Raw genomic sequence first — 14,742 nt, forward strand, 5'->3', positions numbered from 1 at the left:
GTTACAGTTGGCATACAACAGTATGTTAGTTTCAGGTGTACCAGATAGTGAATAGACATTTATATGCCCTACAAAGTGATCATCCTGATAAATCTAATACCATCTGACACCATACATAGTTATTACAATATCATTAACTATATTCCTTAGGCTATAGTTCACATTCCCATGACTCTCATAACTACCAGTCTGAACTTCTAAATCTCTTCCCTTTTTTATCCCCCCAAAACTCCTCTCATCTGGCCACCATCAAAATGTTCTCTGTATCTATGGCTTTGTTTCTGTTTTGTTTGTTTATTTCGTTCTTTAGATTCCACATGTAAGTGGAATCATATGGCATTTGTCTTTCTCGGTCTGATTTCCTCCACTCAGCACAATACCTTCTAGGTCTATCCATTGTTGTAGATGGCAAAATTTTATTCTTTTTTATGGCTGAGTAATATGCCATTGTATATATGTACCACCTCTTTATTCGTTCATTTATTGATGGGCACCCAGGTTGCCTCCGATTTTGACTTTTGTAAATAGTGCTGCACTGAACATTTGGATTCACATATGTGTCTTCAAAGTAGTGTTTTGGATTTTTTCAGATAAATACCCAGAAGTGGAATTACGGAGTCTCTTGTTATAACCTTTGTTTTAAAGTCTGTTTTGTCTGGTATAAGTATTGCCTCTGCTTTTTTTTTTTTTTAATTTCCATTTCATGAAATATCTTATTACATTCCTTTACTTTGAGTCTATGTGTCTTTTGAAGTGAGTCTCTTATACACAGCATATATGGGGGTCTTGTTTTCTTATCCATTCAACCATCTTGTCTTTTGATTGGAACATATAATCCATTTACATTTAAAATAATTGTTAATAGACATGCAGTTATTGCTATTCTCTTATTTTTATTTTTAATTGTTTGTTTTTCTTTTTAAGTCTCTCCAACATTTCCTGTAATACTGGCTTGGTGGTGATGAACTCTTTTAGCTTTTGCCTGTCTGGGAAGCTACTTGTCTGTCCCTCAATTCTAAGTGATAGCTTTGCTGGGTTGTAATCTTGGTTCTAAGTCCTTGCTTTTTATCACTTTGAATATTTTATGACAATCTTTTTTAGCCTACAAAGTTTCTGTTGAGAAATCAACTGACAGGCTTATGGGAACTCCCTTGTTGGTAACAAATTGCTTTTCTCTTGCTGCTTTTAAGATTCTCTCTGTCTTTAACCTTTAGCATTTTAATTATGTCGTGTCTTGATGTAGGCCTCTTTGGGTTCATCATGTTTGGGACTCTTTGTGCTTCCTGGGCTTGTATGTCTATTTTCTTCACTGGGTTAGGGAAGCTTTCCATTATTACTTTTTCAAATAGTTTTTCAATTCTTTGCTCTCTTCTCCTTATGGTACCCTATAAAGCAGATGTTGGTACACTTGATGTTGTCCCAGAGGCCCCTTAAATTATTCCCATTTTTTAAAATTCTTTTTTGTTGTTGTTGCTATTCTGTTTGTATGTTTTCTGCTACCTTATCGTCTAAATTACTGATTTGATTGTCTGCTTCATCTAATCTACTGTTGATTCCCTCTAATGTATTCTTAATTTCAGTTACTGTATTCTTGGTTTCTGACTGGTTGTTTTTAATGTTTTCAATCTCCATTTTAATGTTTTCTATCTCTTTGTTAAAGTTCTCACCTAGTTTCTCTACTTTCTCCCTAAGTTTGAGCATCCTTATAACCAGTATTTTGAACGTCTGCATCTGGCAGATTGCTTGTCTCCATTTTGTCTAGTTCTTCTTCTGGAGTAGGATTTGCTTTAGTAGTGCTCTGGTGTCTTGCTTGTCTGTCCTTTGGGCGTGTTGTTCACAATGCCGCCCTGATGGTGCTCTGGCTCACTACAAAGCTGGCTACTGGAAATGCAGAACCCTCCTGGAAGGATCCTCACCACATTCAAGTTAAGCCATAGCTTGTGCCCTGCCCAGGGCCACCTGGCATGAGCTACCAAACAGTCCATAGTTGGCCAACATACTCACTGGCTTTGGATGTACCTCAAGAAGCCAAGCCATGAACCGAGGCTGGCTACTGCTAGTGCCAGTCTTGGGGCTGCTCAGCAAGAGGTACAGGGCATGCCAAAGCCAGATGCTGCTTGTCTGGATTTTGTGAACCTTTGAGATTTTTGGGAGAATTCTGTAGCATGAGCCAAGACAGGGCATTTCTATGGAAAGCCAGTGGAAGTGGATTATGTGGGTCCATATGTTGGGAAAGGTGGGGTCTCAGGGAATCACTAGGGCAGGGATATTAATGTCAGCCAGGTTGATGGAAACTCATGTTTGGTGACCACCTAGGCTGTAAACCACAATAGGGGAATCTCAACAAAGAAACAGTGGATTCTGCCAGCACTTCCATCTGGGAGAAGGCTGTCCTCTCCAGCCCTGAAGCCAAATAGTTCAATTCATTTCCATATGTCCCTGTCACATTTCAAGCAGTTGCAACAGTGCTGGGCCTCAGAGCGAGCGAGTCCCTCAGTGAGTAAGTCTGTGCACGGGCCCTTTAAGAGAAGTTGGCAATTCCCTTAGCCCCCATCTCACTCAGCCAAAATCTCCACTGATTTTCACAGCCAGAAGTTGTGGGGACTTCTCTTCATGGCACTGGAACCCTGGGCTGAGGAACCTAGTGTGGGGCTGGTACCCTTCACTCCTCCAGCGGGACCTTTGCATCCAAGATATCCCTTCTAGTCCTTAACCACCACATGTGAGTGTGGGACCAGCCTGTTTCTCATGTCTGCCCCTCCTACCAGTCTCAAGGTGGTTTTCCTCTGTATGTCCTTACTTGTAGAACTTCTGTTCAGCTAGACTTCAAGTGATTCTGAGTGATGGTTGTTCTATAGTTTAGTTGTAATTTTGACATGGCCATGAGAAGAGACAAGCAGTGTTTACCTACTTGGCTATCTTTATTGCAAAATCTATTATACCATTAATATAATTTAAAAAAAGCAATAGAAGTCTTTCAAATGCTAGTATTAAACTGAAATCTAATAAGTGAATGAAATATTTTTAAAAATGTTTCTTAAGTTTAATATAAAGCCTATTTTACTTTTAGTTTATTGAAATGGTTAGAAATATTGGCTTTGGTTTTAATCAAACTTGATTATTATTAATGCACTTGACACAAATATTGTAGATATGGTGAAATCCTGCATTTGCCCATTTTAAACAGACTTTAGATGACTGATGTTTTTTAATGCTAGATTTACAGAAACGGCATGACATTTGCTTTTAGGTGCTAAATATTTTAACAGATAATTTTATTATGTTGCTTGTAGGGAATTGTTGATTATTTCAGCTTACAAATTTTGAGGTATTAGGAATGATTTGGTTAATCATAGACAAGAAGTGTTTGAACCGTTTGTAAATACTCCCCATTGTAACCCAATATATTGTGTGCCCTATCACTTGACAAGTAACATTTAGGATCCTGCCCCCTGGTTCGCAGAATTACAGAAGCAGGGAGGGTGGAGAGAGAGAAGGCAGATAAGGAGACAGCATCTCATGCCTCTTTCTGCCAGTCTCACTGCCAGATCCATTGTGTACAACAGCCTATATAATGTTCCCAGTAACTCTATAATGTAGGTGTAAGGAATCCAACCCAGAAACTGAGGTGTTAAGGAGGCAAAAAAAAGAAAAAAGAAAAATAAAAAAAGTAAACCTGACTCATGACCATATTACTAGTAAGTGGTAGAGCCAGGTTTGAAATTTGTATTTGTTCCCTTATATCACACCACAGGTGTTTAGTGTGTTAGCTTTATCTGGCCTTGCAGACGGAGAAGAGGGAAGAATAAGGAGACTGGAATGTTGTAAGTCAAAGTGGATTTATTTGTGAATAAAATTTTATCCTATTGAGAATTTTGAGTAGGAGTTATCAAAATCCGATGTGAGTGGGTTGTGCATTGAATGACATTTTGAACTCATTTAAACGATTTTAAAAACAATTTTCTACCCTACACCAAATCCAAAGATGAGGTACAGTGTCTAGATTTACATATTAGGAACTGAATTGTGGTTCTCACTTTGAAAAACTCTTCTGAATTTTGTGTTAGGTCTTTAGAGAATGATCTGTCATCGACATTGAATTTGGATCAAAGGCTCTATCTGGGTTCGGATGATGAAGCAGACCTTGTCAAGGAACTTCAGAGTATGTGTTCCAGCAAATCTGAATCCGATATAAGCAAGGTAAGCAGTACAACTGGGAGGACATTGAATGGCTCCACCCAACAGCAGAGAGACTTCTTGGAGCCACATCCTAACTCATTCCCTGAAAGTGCCTTGTAGAATAGTATGGTTAATGCTACAGATCAGAATAGCCCTTACTTGCTTAGAAAAACCCTTTCTAAGAAGATATCATTTATACAACAAGGGTGTTCTATTTAAGACAGCTTGCTTTTCCAAACTCGTCTGAAAAACATTAAGTTAAAATTGTGTATGTTAATTATATTAGCACAAATTGCACTAACACATTTGAATAGCATTTATAACCCTGAGTTTAAGTTTCCTCAGGCTTTTTTTTTCTTTTCATATTCTTAACTTTGGCCATAAGTCATCTATCAGTAAGAGCATCACAGCAGACTCATGATATGTACAGAGCAACAGCAACAACTTTTTTAAAAATAGGAAAAGTTTGGGGCTGTATAATGCATATGGTCACAGTCTTTACACTGTGAAAATTGAGATCCAAATATGGAAATCAGTGACCTTAAGTCTCAAAAAACCATTAACAGAATCAAGTTCAACCAGTTTCAATGCTGTGATATCTGCAGGAAATTGGGCCAGACTTCCTTGATAAATGCTTTTTACTTGAAAGGGAGCATAAGAAATAGTTACAATGTGTGCAGTTTCCACTGTATGACTCAACCGTTACATTTTACTAGTTGTGATCTCTAGGACAAAGTAAAATTAGCCATCTTATTTAACCTTGCTGGAAATGAACTGAAACATCCAATGGGACAATACTGTAATGATCAAAATTTTGCAATTTTTATATTCTTTATTTTCTTGCCAAGTGATTTATTTTTCTATAGGGCTCATCTTCTTTTGACTTTTTAAAATAGACTCTTTTCCCTTAGAGACTGTTCATCATGCACTTGCTGGTAGTTCCCATGAAGGCCTCAAGCCTATCATGTGACCAGCACAGGAACGAAGGGGACATTCTGTAGAGCTTCTGCGGGTCGGGAAAGAAGAGCAAGATAACACTTCTGCTGTGGATTTTCCACAGTGACTTTCAGTTGTGCCTTGTGTGTGGCACAGTGTCACTGTGAACACATGACTTGATGAATTGTATATTTTCCAGATTGCAGATTCCAGGAATGATTTAAGGATGTTTGATAATTCGAGAAACAACTCTACATTTTCAGCAACTGTTAGTAATCTAACAATGCCAGTGTCACAAAAGGTAAGTGCCCATTTCTCCCCAAAATGAGACAAAGAAGGATCGCTTTGGAATTGACTTCATAAATCTTTCAGCGTGAATCACACAGTTATTCTTAAACCACAGTAATGAAGTGAGAAATAGGATAAAGGTAAATGTGTTCATTAGTTAATCAAGATTAGAAAAATTACTGTTTGAATGATAACTTGAAAGAATGAAACAGAAAAACATTACTTTTTTTTCTTCTGTTTGATACCTAAAATTTTATTTCAAAATTTTAGGCATCTTTTGAGAAAATCTTCATTTGTTTTCATTCATGTACAGAAAAACTGGAAATAACGTAATGTCTATCTTCTTGGTTGTTCCCTTTAAAATGTATTGTTTTTCATTTAAGAACTTTTAAGATTTCCTGCATCTTGAAATTTTGAAGTTAATTACAGCAAAGGGCCAAGTGATAACATAAAGATCTTTTACATGTTAAAAAAAAAAATCTCATTTTTAATTTCGTTTCTTAACTTGCCCTAATATGCATTATGTTTCAGTGAGAGATAGCCCTTTAAAAACAAGTCAGAATGTCAGATGGCAGCCAGGACTCCAAAAGACTTCATCATTATCCTCGTGCTATAACTTTACCATTGGTTAACAAATGGCAAGAGATGGTCCAGCATGGTGCTCCCGGGTGAACAGAAACGATAAAACTACTTCCTACCCAGTAGTTTTTTTGTGAGGATGCAGATTTTGTAGAGGCATTTAGTAATATGTGCTTTGTTCACCAAGCTATGTCAACTGTGGTTCACATTCTGTTCTTATGCACTCCCCTGGTACTTAAAAAAAACCTGTATGGGGGAGTGCAGAGAGAAAGATTATAAAGTGAGCGTGGTGAGACTATTAAATTATTAATCCTTATCTGATCACCTGACAGCCCTGAGCTCCTCAGCCCCTGCTTTCTCACTGCTTCATTAGGTGTCAGTCCTCATTAGTTATATGTGAAACTGTGAGCTTTATGTGTTGGGGGCGGAGGAGGGGGCGAGATGGGGGGCGAGGAGGTATTGGCAAGGCTGTTACATATTTTACTGTATAACATGATGATCGTCGAAGGCGAGCATGACCTTTCTGGCTCACTCCATCATATGTCTGCTTTTTTTTCTTCAATTTAGAATAGGTTAGAAGCACAGTAAAAGCATAATTTTGAGAGTATGTAAGGGAAGATGACTTAAGGAGGTGACCTGGAATCATGACTGAGAATTCTGGCTGGAAAATATTTTATTCAAGGGCTATCCGTGGGCTTTGGGTCAAAGCACATTTCTTGGGCCTCCAGGACCACTCTTTAGGATTTCTCGTGAAACAGTCAGTAGAAGGGGCCATGATGGTCTAGGAAGAGGAACAATGAGCCACCATTTCTCCACAGGGCCATATCACTTTTCCTATATAAAAATATTGACTGGTAATGACTAGCTGCCTTTGTTTAAATGTCTAATGGAGACAGTGTTGCACCCCTACCCCTGTGTCACATGATTATATTACATCGCTACAGTAAGGTACTGTCCATAAAAATAGTACTGAACATGCAATGAGCCCCTGGCAGCTTGGGACAGCTTTGTTTTAAAAGGAGCCTTTAAAAAAATGGATTCTTTTATACTTTCTGGGCTCTTACAAAAGAACTATGTGGTTGTTTAAATGGGTGATTCCATGTGGGTATCAGGACAGCTGCTCCTGCTCTTTTTCTTTGCCCCACTGATCGCTTTTAGGGGGACTTTCCTCAAATGCTAGATGTTTTTCTCAGAACCTGCCAGCAGAGGGCAAAGTAACACTCATTTGGCAACCTAAAAGCTTGGCAGGCTCATTCCTTTTCTATCCTGGTAAACACAGCTAGCATTTCTTGGTTAGGTGCCCAGTTTCTTCTGTTATCAGGAAGTTATTCTCTTTAGAAGAGCTCACTGGCTTAGTCAAAATCACTTTCTCCTGTGTGGCTATAGAAGGGCCTGGCAGTCACCATTCTCCATTGGAAGGATCAGAAACTATCCTTCACCTCATTTGCCACAATAACTCCTTATGCTCCAACAGTAAAGGAATGTAGCGGGGTTTATTAATCGGGTGGCATGTTAGCCAACCTTCTAAATTAAAAAAAAAAAAGTACACACACATATTTAAATCATCGATAGAAAAAGTAGATACTAATAAATAAGTTTTCGTCTCATGAAATTCAAATTAATCCCCTAAAGCAAAAGTTCTCACCTTTGGTTGCATAATTAAATCCACTTCAGGATTTTTTTTTTTTTTTTTTTTTTTACTCCTTGATGCCTCAGCTTGGTCCCTAGAGGTTTTAATGTAATTGGTCTGAAGTGCGACCTGGGCACTGAGGTTTTTACATGTCCCTGGCGAGTCTCACGTGCAGCTGGGGCTTGGACCCACGGCTCTAAAACATAGCTCTTCTATCACCCTTCTTATTTTCCACCCCATTGCTTTCTTTCCAAATATATCTTAAGAGGGGTTTGTATACCTTCACGCAACTTGTTTTTGTGTGGACTTTATTATTCTCACACCACACCCTACACCTCCCCATGTATGTCTTCACCCTTTCTCCTACTTATGAAACCCATTCTCTCGTCACCTGTCACAGTCCTATATGTCCTTGAAGAGCCATCTTCCCTACAGTGTTTTCCTTTACTTTCTGCCCCCCTACTTTCCCATCTCGAGAGCAGGGATTATAGTATCCCATTAGCTTCCAGGAGATGCTCAGTATTGAATGAGAGAATGAAGGAATGAATGGATGGATGGGTGGATGGATGACTCTGACTTAATATTTCTTCAAGGCTATTTACAGGCAATGTCTTTCTATACAAACTGAAGATTTTCTTTAGCTTAATATGGACAACACCGATAGTAACCTTATATGTTTAATAGATAACTTGGGTTTTAGCTCAGGAAGCATTAAACACTCTTAACTCTCCTAGTCTAGGGCTCTGGTACTTCTTAGTTTGGGGAAAACATCTCAAAACCTATGCTTGGCTGCCAGTGTGTCAGGAACATCTCTCTCTCTGTGTCATTCACTTGCCCGATTCTCACACTCCCAGCCTTGAATGGAATCGTTAGCCTCACTAAGCCAGTGATTCTCCACACTCTCATCACACCTTCTCCTCCTCCACCCTCACACCTCCACGGACTGATTCAGCCTCACGGATCCATGCACAGCCTCAACACCCCAACATTTTTAGCTATTATGATGCTTTCTGGTACTTCATTTCATGTGAGTACTTGGACCATAAAGATGGACACCACTTGCCTTCGTGATGCACACCACTAGCAAACAACATGTTATTTGTTGCCTTCTCTCTGGGCCTTGGCACTCACTGCCCCTGTGGATTTCTATAGGAAGGTCAAAGATTATGGCAAAATTATAGTTAACATCCACCTCCTCTCTTCATAAATTCTATCATTCAATTAGCTGTTATCCTTATAATGCGCCATGTCTTCTGAATACTATATGTGTTGAATTTGCTGGTGTTTTAGACTAAATTGCCAGTGGAGTTGGCCTTACTAGGCCCATGACTATCACATTTTTACAGATTTAAGAAGATACCCAGGAGAGTCCACCTTCCAGCTCAAGCCAGTTACTTTCCATTTAAAACCATATTAAGTATTTTGCCTGTTAAATTCCGATTTTACATTTTAAATCTTGTAATCAGTGTCCACTGCTTCAGAGGCATTTGGGGCAGCTCACTTAGTAGGCTTCACTTAATGTTTGTTGGTTGCCAGAATTTAGTGCAATATAGGGGATCTTATCTGTCCAGCTCTCAGTTTCTTCTGGGCAGAATAAAAGACATGGAACAGGTGATCATAAAAGTTTTGAAACAAATACTGAAAAATGAGAGCATGCGCTTTCCAGTCAAGGAAGATCCTCAGCCATCTAATTATAGAATTGCTATGCAGAAGCCTTGAATCACTATGTATGGAGCAAGGATGTTTCTCTTTTATGTTTTCTCCGATATGCCAGGCACCTAGTACAGTGTTCATCTTATAATTAAATGCTCAAAAATATTTGTTGATTGTTGAGTAATAATCCAAATTTCAGTGTACAGATTTGAAAACAGAAGTTAGGTGACTCACACAGGTGATACAGTTGATTTGTACAGCTGCTCACAAGTAGTCCAATTTGATGATTCCCATGTAGCTCTTCTTGGTGAGAAGATACCAGACTCTTTGGCACTTGAGTCACTGACCCCTGTATCTTGCACTTTTGTGTCACCACGAAGGGCTTAATGAAAATCAGGAAGTGGGTCTATAGGGAGTTAATTATTCAGCTTCTTCTCTCCATTGTCTTGTCTTTTTTCATGAGAACTTTGCTTATGGAGAAACTCCTACATGCATGCTCTGAGACAGAGAGGAGGAAGAGTTAGGGCTGACAGTGGAAGTTGGTAAGAGTGTCAAATAGGACAAATTTTTCTTCTCTTGCAGGATGTCAGTCCTCTCAGCAGCCATCAAACTACCGAATGCAGCAACAGTAAATCAAAGACTGAGTCGGGTGTTTCAAGAGTTAAATCTTTTCTTCCTGTTCCTAGAAGTAAAGTCACCCAGTGTTCCCAGAACACCAAAAGAAGCAGCAGCAGCAGTAATACAAGGCAAATAGAAATAAACAACAACTCAAAAGAAGAGATTTGGAACTTACACAAAAATGAACAAGTAGAAAAACCTTACAAATAGGCCTGCCTACAATATTCTCACTCTTAACTTCTGTATATTTCACACAGAAACCAAGGATGACAAGATGTAAATCCTTTAAATGAATAAAATGTTTTCACTGTAATATAAAGTATGAGTGCGGGACCACTATTCAACTTTTTGTAAAGAATGTATTTATAACCAACGTTTTGGGTTTTTTTTTTTTTTTCAATTCTGTAGGATTAAACTTCAATACCAAGAAATGATGCCAACTTTTCAAGTAGTTTTATAATAGAAATATTGTACTAGTTTTAATCAACATGTTCAGGGGTGTTAAAACAAATGTCTGTGTACTGTATATCTATATATATATGTACATATGTTTATATTTAAGAAAGGTCATACATCATATTGCATACTACATGTTACAAAATGTGTATACAACATTGGCTTAAAGTGTACCATTTTAAATGGAGATCATAATTTTATGTTCACTTGAGGAGTGACTAGAACGGGGCAATAACTAATCATTTTTAAATAGTTATTTTCCATTAAAAGCCATATTAAGTATTTTGCCTGTTAGATTCCAGTTTTACATTTAAAATCTTTTAATGGTTACTTTGCTGATTGGTTGCATCATGTATATTTATGCTTCTGAGTTTGCATTATGACTGTAAAACATAAAATTATATAATGCAATAAAAATGTTATCTTTTTACAAGAAATTTGTACCTAAGTGTATATAAAAAATAACTGTGTAAATGCTTCAGTAAATTAATTCAGAGTTAACTCCCTCTTTGATTTAATTCTAGTGCACAACTAACTGATAATAAATTGATATTTTCTAGAACTGTTTCTTCTAAAATTACTGAGATTACCCTTACTTATACAACTCAAAGTTAAGATGATTTGACATTGAATAAAATATTGAATTAGTGAAATAATGTTGCCGTAGTACTTTATCCCTACAACGAATATTTGTGTCCAATTTAGGGAAATTTATAAATTGTGTCCTACGTGTTGGTATTTCACTAGCTGTTCACAGAAAGACCCACCCTTGTTAGATAGTTGGTTTAAATAAAAGTAAACATTTAAGTGGAACTCTAGAATTAAAGGTCCTCACTGAACAAATCCCTTTTTTTTCCATAGATATCCCTCAAAAGGTACAATCATTCACTTGGCTAAGAGTATTAAAAGCCCTTTCTTGATCAGAATGGTTTATATTGAAGTGTGCATTGATACTAATTAAACTTTACAAGATTGCCTGAGTAGCTTTAAAAAATTGTGTTGTCAAGATGATGCCACAGGGGGTGAAGTACAGAAAGGTCTGTCACGGTAGAACTGGATTCTAACACGGCCAGCGATCTGCCTGGGCTTTGTCTCTGCAGGGAAATCCTGGGGGTGTACAGCTCTGACCTCGTGTACAGGAAAGTGTGTGGTGGGATGGGGCTGATGGGGACTAGAGCAGGGGACAAGGTGGGTGGGCCGGTGCAAGAAGCCAGAGGAAACAGTCTTAGAATTGAACACTAACCCCTTTGAGCTGGAACCAAATTCTTGGTGCCCTAGAGATAGTTGACACTCAAGTATTTTCACAAAAAGGCACTAATCTTAGGAACAAAACTGTTCAAAATCGTAGACCAATATTCCTAGATTCTGGTGGCTCTACTGTGTGTTTCCTCCTGCTTATATACCTGCTTAGATGATATCATTTTTTTTGTAGTGATTAGACATCGTGTTTTAGCAGCTTTTCAAAAGAAAGATCCCATTAGTGTACCAAAGACCAAGAAAAAATTGGAATACATTATTCAAAGGACCTACAGTAGCTGATTTATATAGCTTTGATTCTTCAATAAAGTTCACTGTGTGCACATTTTATAATTGGCAGACTGCAAAATGTCTAAAGTGGGCATTTAGATCAGGGGCTTTCAAAATACAGGTAGAGATCTGTTAATTCATATATGAATTAATGAGTCAAAACTAGCAGTTTTTAACAAATACAACGGAGTACATCACAGTATTACAGTAAAGGAAAAGCTTGTGAAGTTTTTGTTTCCATCGTGTAGTTACATGCATACATATACTTCTTTGTGATGTAAAGCAAAACATTTTCTGTGGGTCATGGCCAAAACTCTTTGAAAGTCAGTATCTTATAAGGGAACCTAGTGGGGGGGTGGTGAGAGTGTTTAGGGCTTAAAAAGGTCTTTGGTGTTAGCCTTGGGGCTGAATTGAGCACTGCCATATATTAGATGTGTGATCTAAGACAAATTACTCTCTAATCAAGTTTTCTCAGTAGTAAAATAGGATCATGACAACCTTACAAGTTGTCCGTGAGCATTAAATGAGGTAACACAATAAAATGTTCCTCGTTGCCTTCTTCACTGATAAAAAGTAATGAATTTATCTCAGAATTCGTTGTGGCATTCCAACATCTTTTCGAGGTAAAGATTCACAAATAATACTGGTAGCTATAAGCATCGTATCTTAAATTATAGCTACATGGAACAACTTATTGATAAAAATGTTGAATTGGAAATTAACTATAACACACATTAGCTAAAAGAAAAAAAACCATTTTCCTTTTAGCTTGAAGATGAGTGTCTCCAAAATAGACAAATACATTTTGCAGTTGCTTGTGTAAAAGAGAAAACAGAGATGTCATCAAATCTGACTATGAGGAAAATTATCCAAGTTTTATAGGCAAGGTCAAATTTTCACAAATACAATATTTTTCCTAGGCAGTTAATGATAATTAAATTCAATAGGCTAGCTATGGCCACCACCTGATTTAGGCACAAGTAGTTAATGACTATCACCCATTACAGAAAAGTCACTCTCTGGAGTTATGTGATGCTTTCTGAATTCTATCTCATCCCTTTTGCAAGATCATTTTTCTCAGAGACCATCCCACATCCCACAGGTATCAAAGGTGTAAATAAGTGCATAGGTATACTCTCTTAGTTTATGATGATGATGATGACACAGGTATCAAAGGTGTAAATAAGTGCATAGGTATACTCTCTTAGTTTATGATGATGATGATGATGATGATGATGATGAATAAATATGTTTAGTTGTGGACCAAGGTACCTATTAAGTGTTAAATTGAGAGAGAGGACTTGGGAAAAATTGAGAAGGGATATGTAGAGTTATATACCATACCTATTCTGTCTAAGAGTCAAGCTAACACTTAAATATCAAGAGTCAGGAGCTCAAATTCTGACCACAAAGCTAAGATGATACTTAATATCTCTGAGCTTCAATATCCTCAGTAGAAATACTATTTTTCTTAGGAGGAAGAACAAAACAGAAAATGAGAAATACTGATAGTTGTTCCTATACATTCTCATACCTTATGAGAGTATTAACTAAACATACCATAAAAGTTATTTGGGTTGTATTTTTTTAAAAATTAAGAATACGATTCTCCTGAGATAATTCAAAAGTTTACATCTGTTCAGAGTGGCTTCAGATCCTATTCATTCAGTGAAGTAATTCTGAGCTAGCGACGGGATAAAGTGTTAGAGCTCTCCAGGTGCCTCCCATCTTGGAGCTTTTAGCCTATTAGTGTGAGACAGTGAGTAAATGAATAAACCGCAAAAATAATTTTATGTTCTACATGTTCTATGAAAGAAATCAGTAGAGTGATAGGCTAGAGAGCACTTGGTAAAGCCCATGGAGGAAGGAATACTTTGGGGCAAAATGGTTCATGGAAAGGTCTCCAAGGTCCTAACATTCACTTCTATACCTGAAAGATGAAAGAGATTAAGGTATGGAGAAGCCAGTGGGAAGTAGCACTGGAAACTGCCCTAAAAGAGTAATGAATAGGAAGGAGGCCTGTGGACTTGGAGCACATTCAGCCAGGAGAAGAACTAAGAGAGAGAGATGAAGGTAGATGGTTTGACAGAGATTGGAGTCTGGTTGTAGGCTCTGGTAAGAATCTACACCACAATGAGAAGTCACTGGAAGCATTTAAGCAACTGTTAGGCATTCACTTGTTTTTAAAAGACTGTTTAGAGAGATCAGTGCTGTCTGTAAGAAATGTAATATTAGCCAAAAATGTGAGCCACGTATATATTTTTAAATTTTCTAGTAGCCACATTTTTAAAAAGATGAAGTTAATTATAATAATATATTTTATTTAACCTACTATATCCAAAATATTATCATTTCGAAAAGTAATATAAAAAAGTATTGTGGCATCTTAAATTATTTTTTCACACTAAGTCTTTGAAATCACACTAAATTTTACAGCAAAAAAAAATGAAGACAATTTTTTTAGAAGAATAGAAGTTTGCTCTCATCAACAGATCTTTCCTATAAGAGATAGCAAAGGAAGTTCTTCAGATGAAATAATAGATATCTGATGAAAACTTGGACTTTACCCCCCTCCTCCAAAAAAAAATGAGTGTTGCCAGAAACGATACATATGTGAGTAAAGTTAACTGAAAGATAATTATTTAAAAGAAAAAAGTAACAAGCAATGAATTATGGAACTTACGACATTTAAATAAAAGTAAAATGTATGACAACAATAGCACAAGGGATGGGATAAGATGGAAAGAAATGGTAATAATAGTGGCAAGGTTCTTACATTATATGTGAAGGGTTGAAGGTACAAGGTAATAAATAGACACATTGTCAATCCAAGAAAAACTCTAAAGTTAAACCTAAAATATATAACTAGCATATCA

The 14,742-nt window shown here is 37.2% G+C and overlaps 1 protein-coding gene across 10 annotated transcripts in view; it reads left to right on the forward strand.

The window, feature by feature from the left end:
• CTTNBP2 (cortactin binding protein 2) overlaps positions 1 to 10,992 on the forward strand; it is a 125,516-nt gene extending 114,524 nt beyond the window's left edge. For 5 of the 10 annotated variants that reach the window (XM_036230990.1, XM_016163266.2, XM_036230997.1 and 2 more), the window contains exons 21-23: positions 4,068 to 4,200; positions 5,315 to 5,416; positions 9,848 to 10,992. In XM_036230990.1, coding sequence (XP_036086883.1) covers positions 4,068 to 4,200; positions 5,315 to 5,416; positions 9,848 to 10,093 — 481 coding nt within the window. In that variant the 3' untranslated portion in view covers positions 10,094 to 10,992. Of the gene's footprint in view, positions 1 to 590; positions 626 to 2,588; positions 4,201 to 5,314; positions 5,417 to 9,847 lie in introns of those variants that run through there. The other 5 variants (XR_004954068.1, XM_036230994.1, XM_036230995.1 and 2 more) reach the window with 5 other exon arrangements.
• Positions 10,993 to 14,742: the final 3,750 nt, after the last annotated feature.

The sequence above is a fragment of the Rousettus aegyptiacus genome, unplaced genomic scaffold (genome assembly GCF_014176215.1).
Source record: "Rousettus aegyptiacus isolate mRouAeg1 unplaced genomic scaffold, mRouAeg1.p scaffold_m13_p_13, whole genome shotgun sequence".
Classification (NCBI taxonomy): Eukaryota; Metazoa; Chordata; class Mammalia; order Chiroptera; family Pteropodidae; genus Rousettus; species Rousettus aegyptiacus.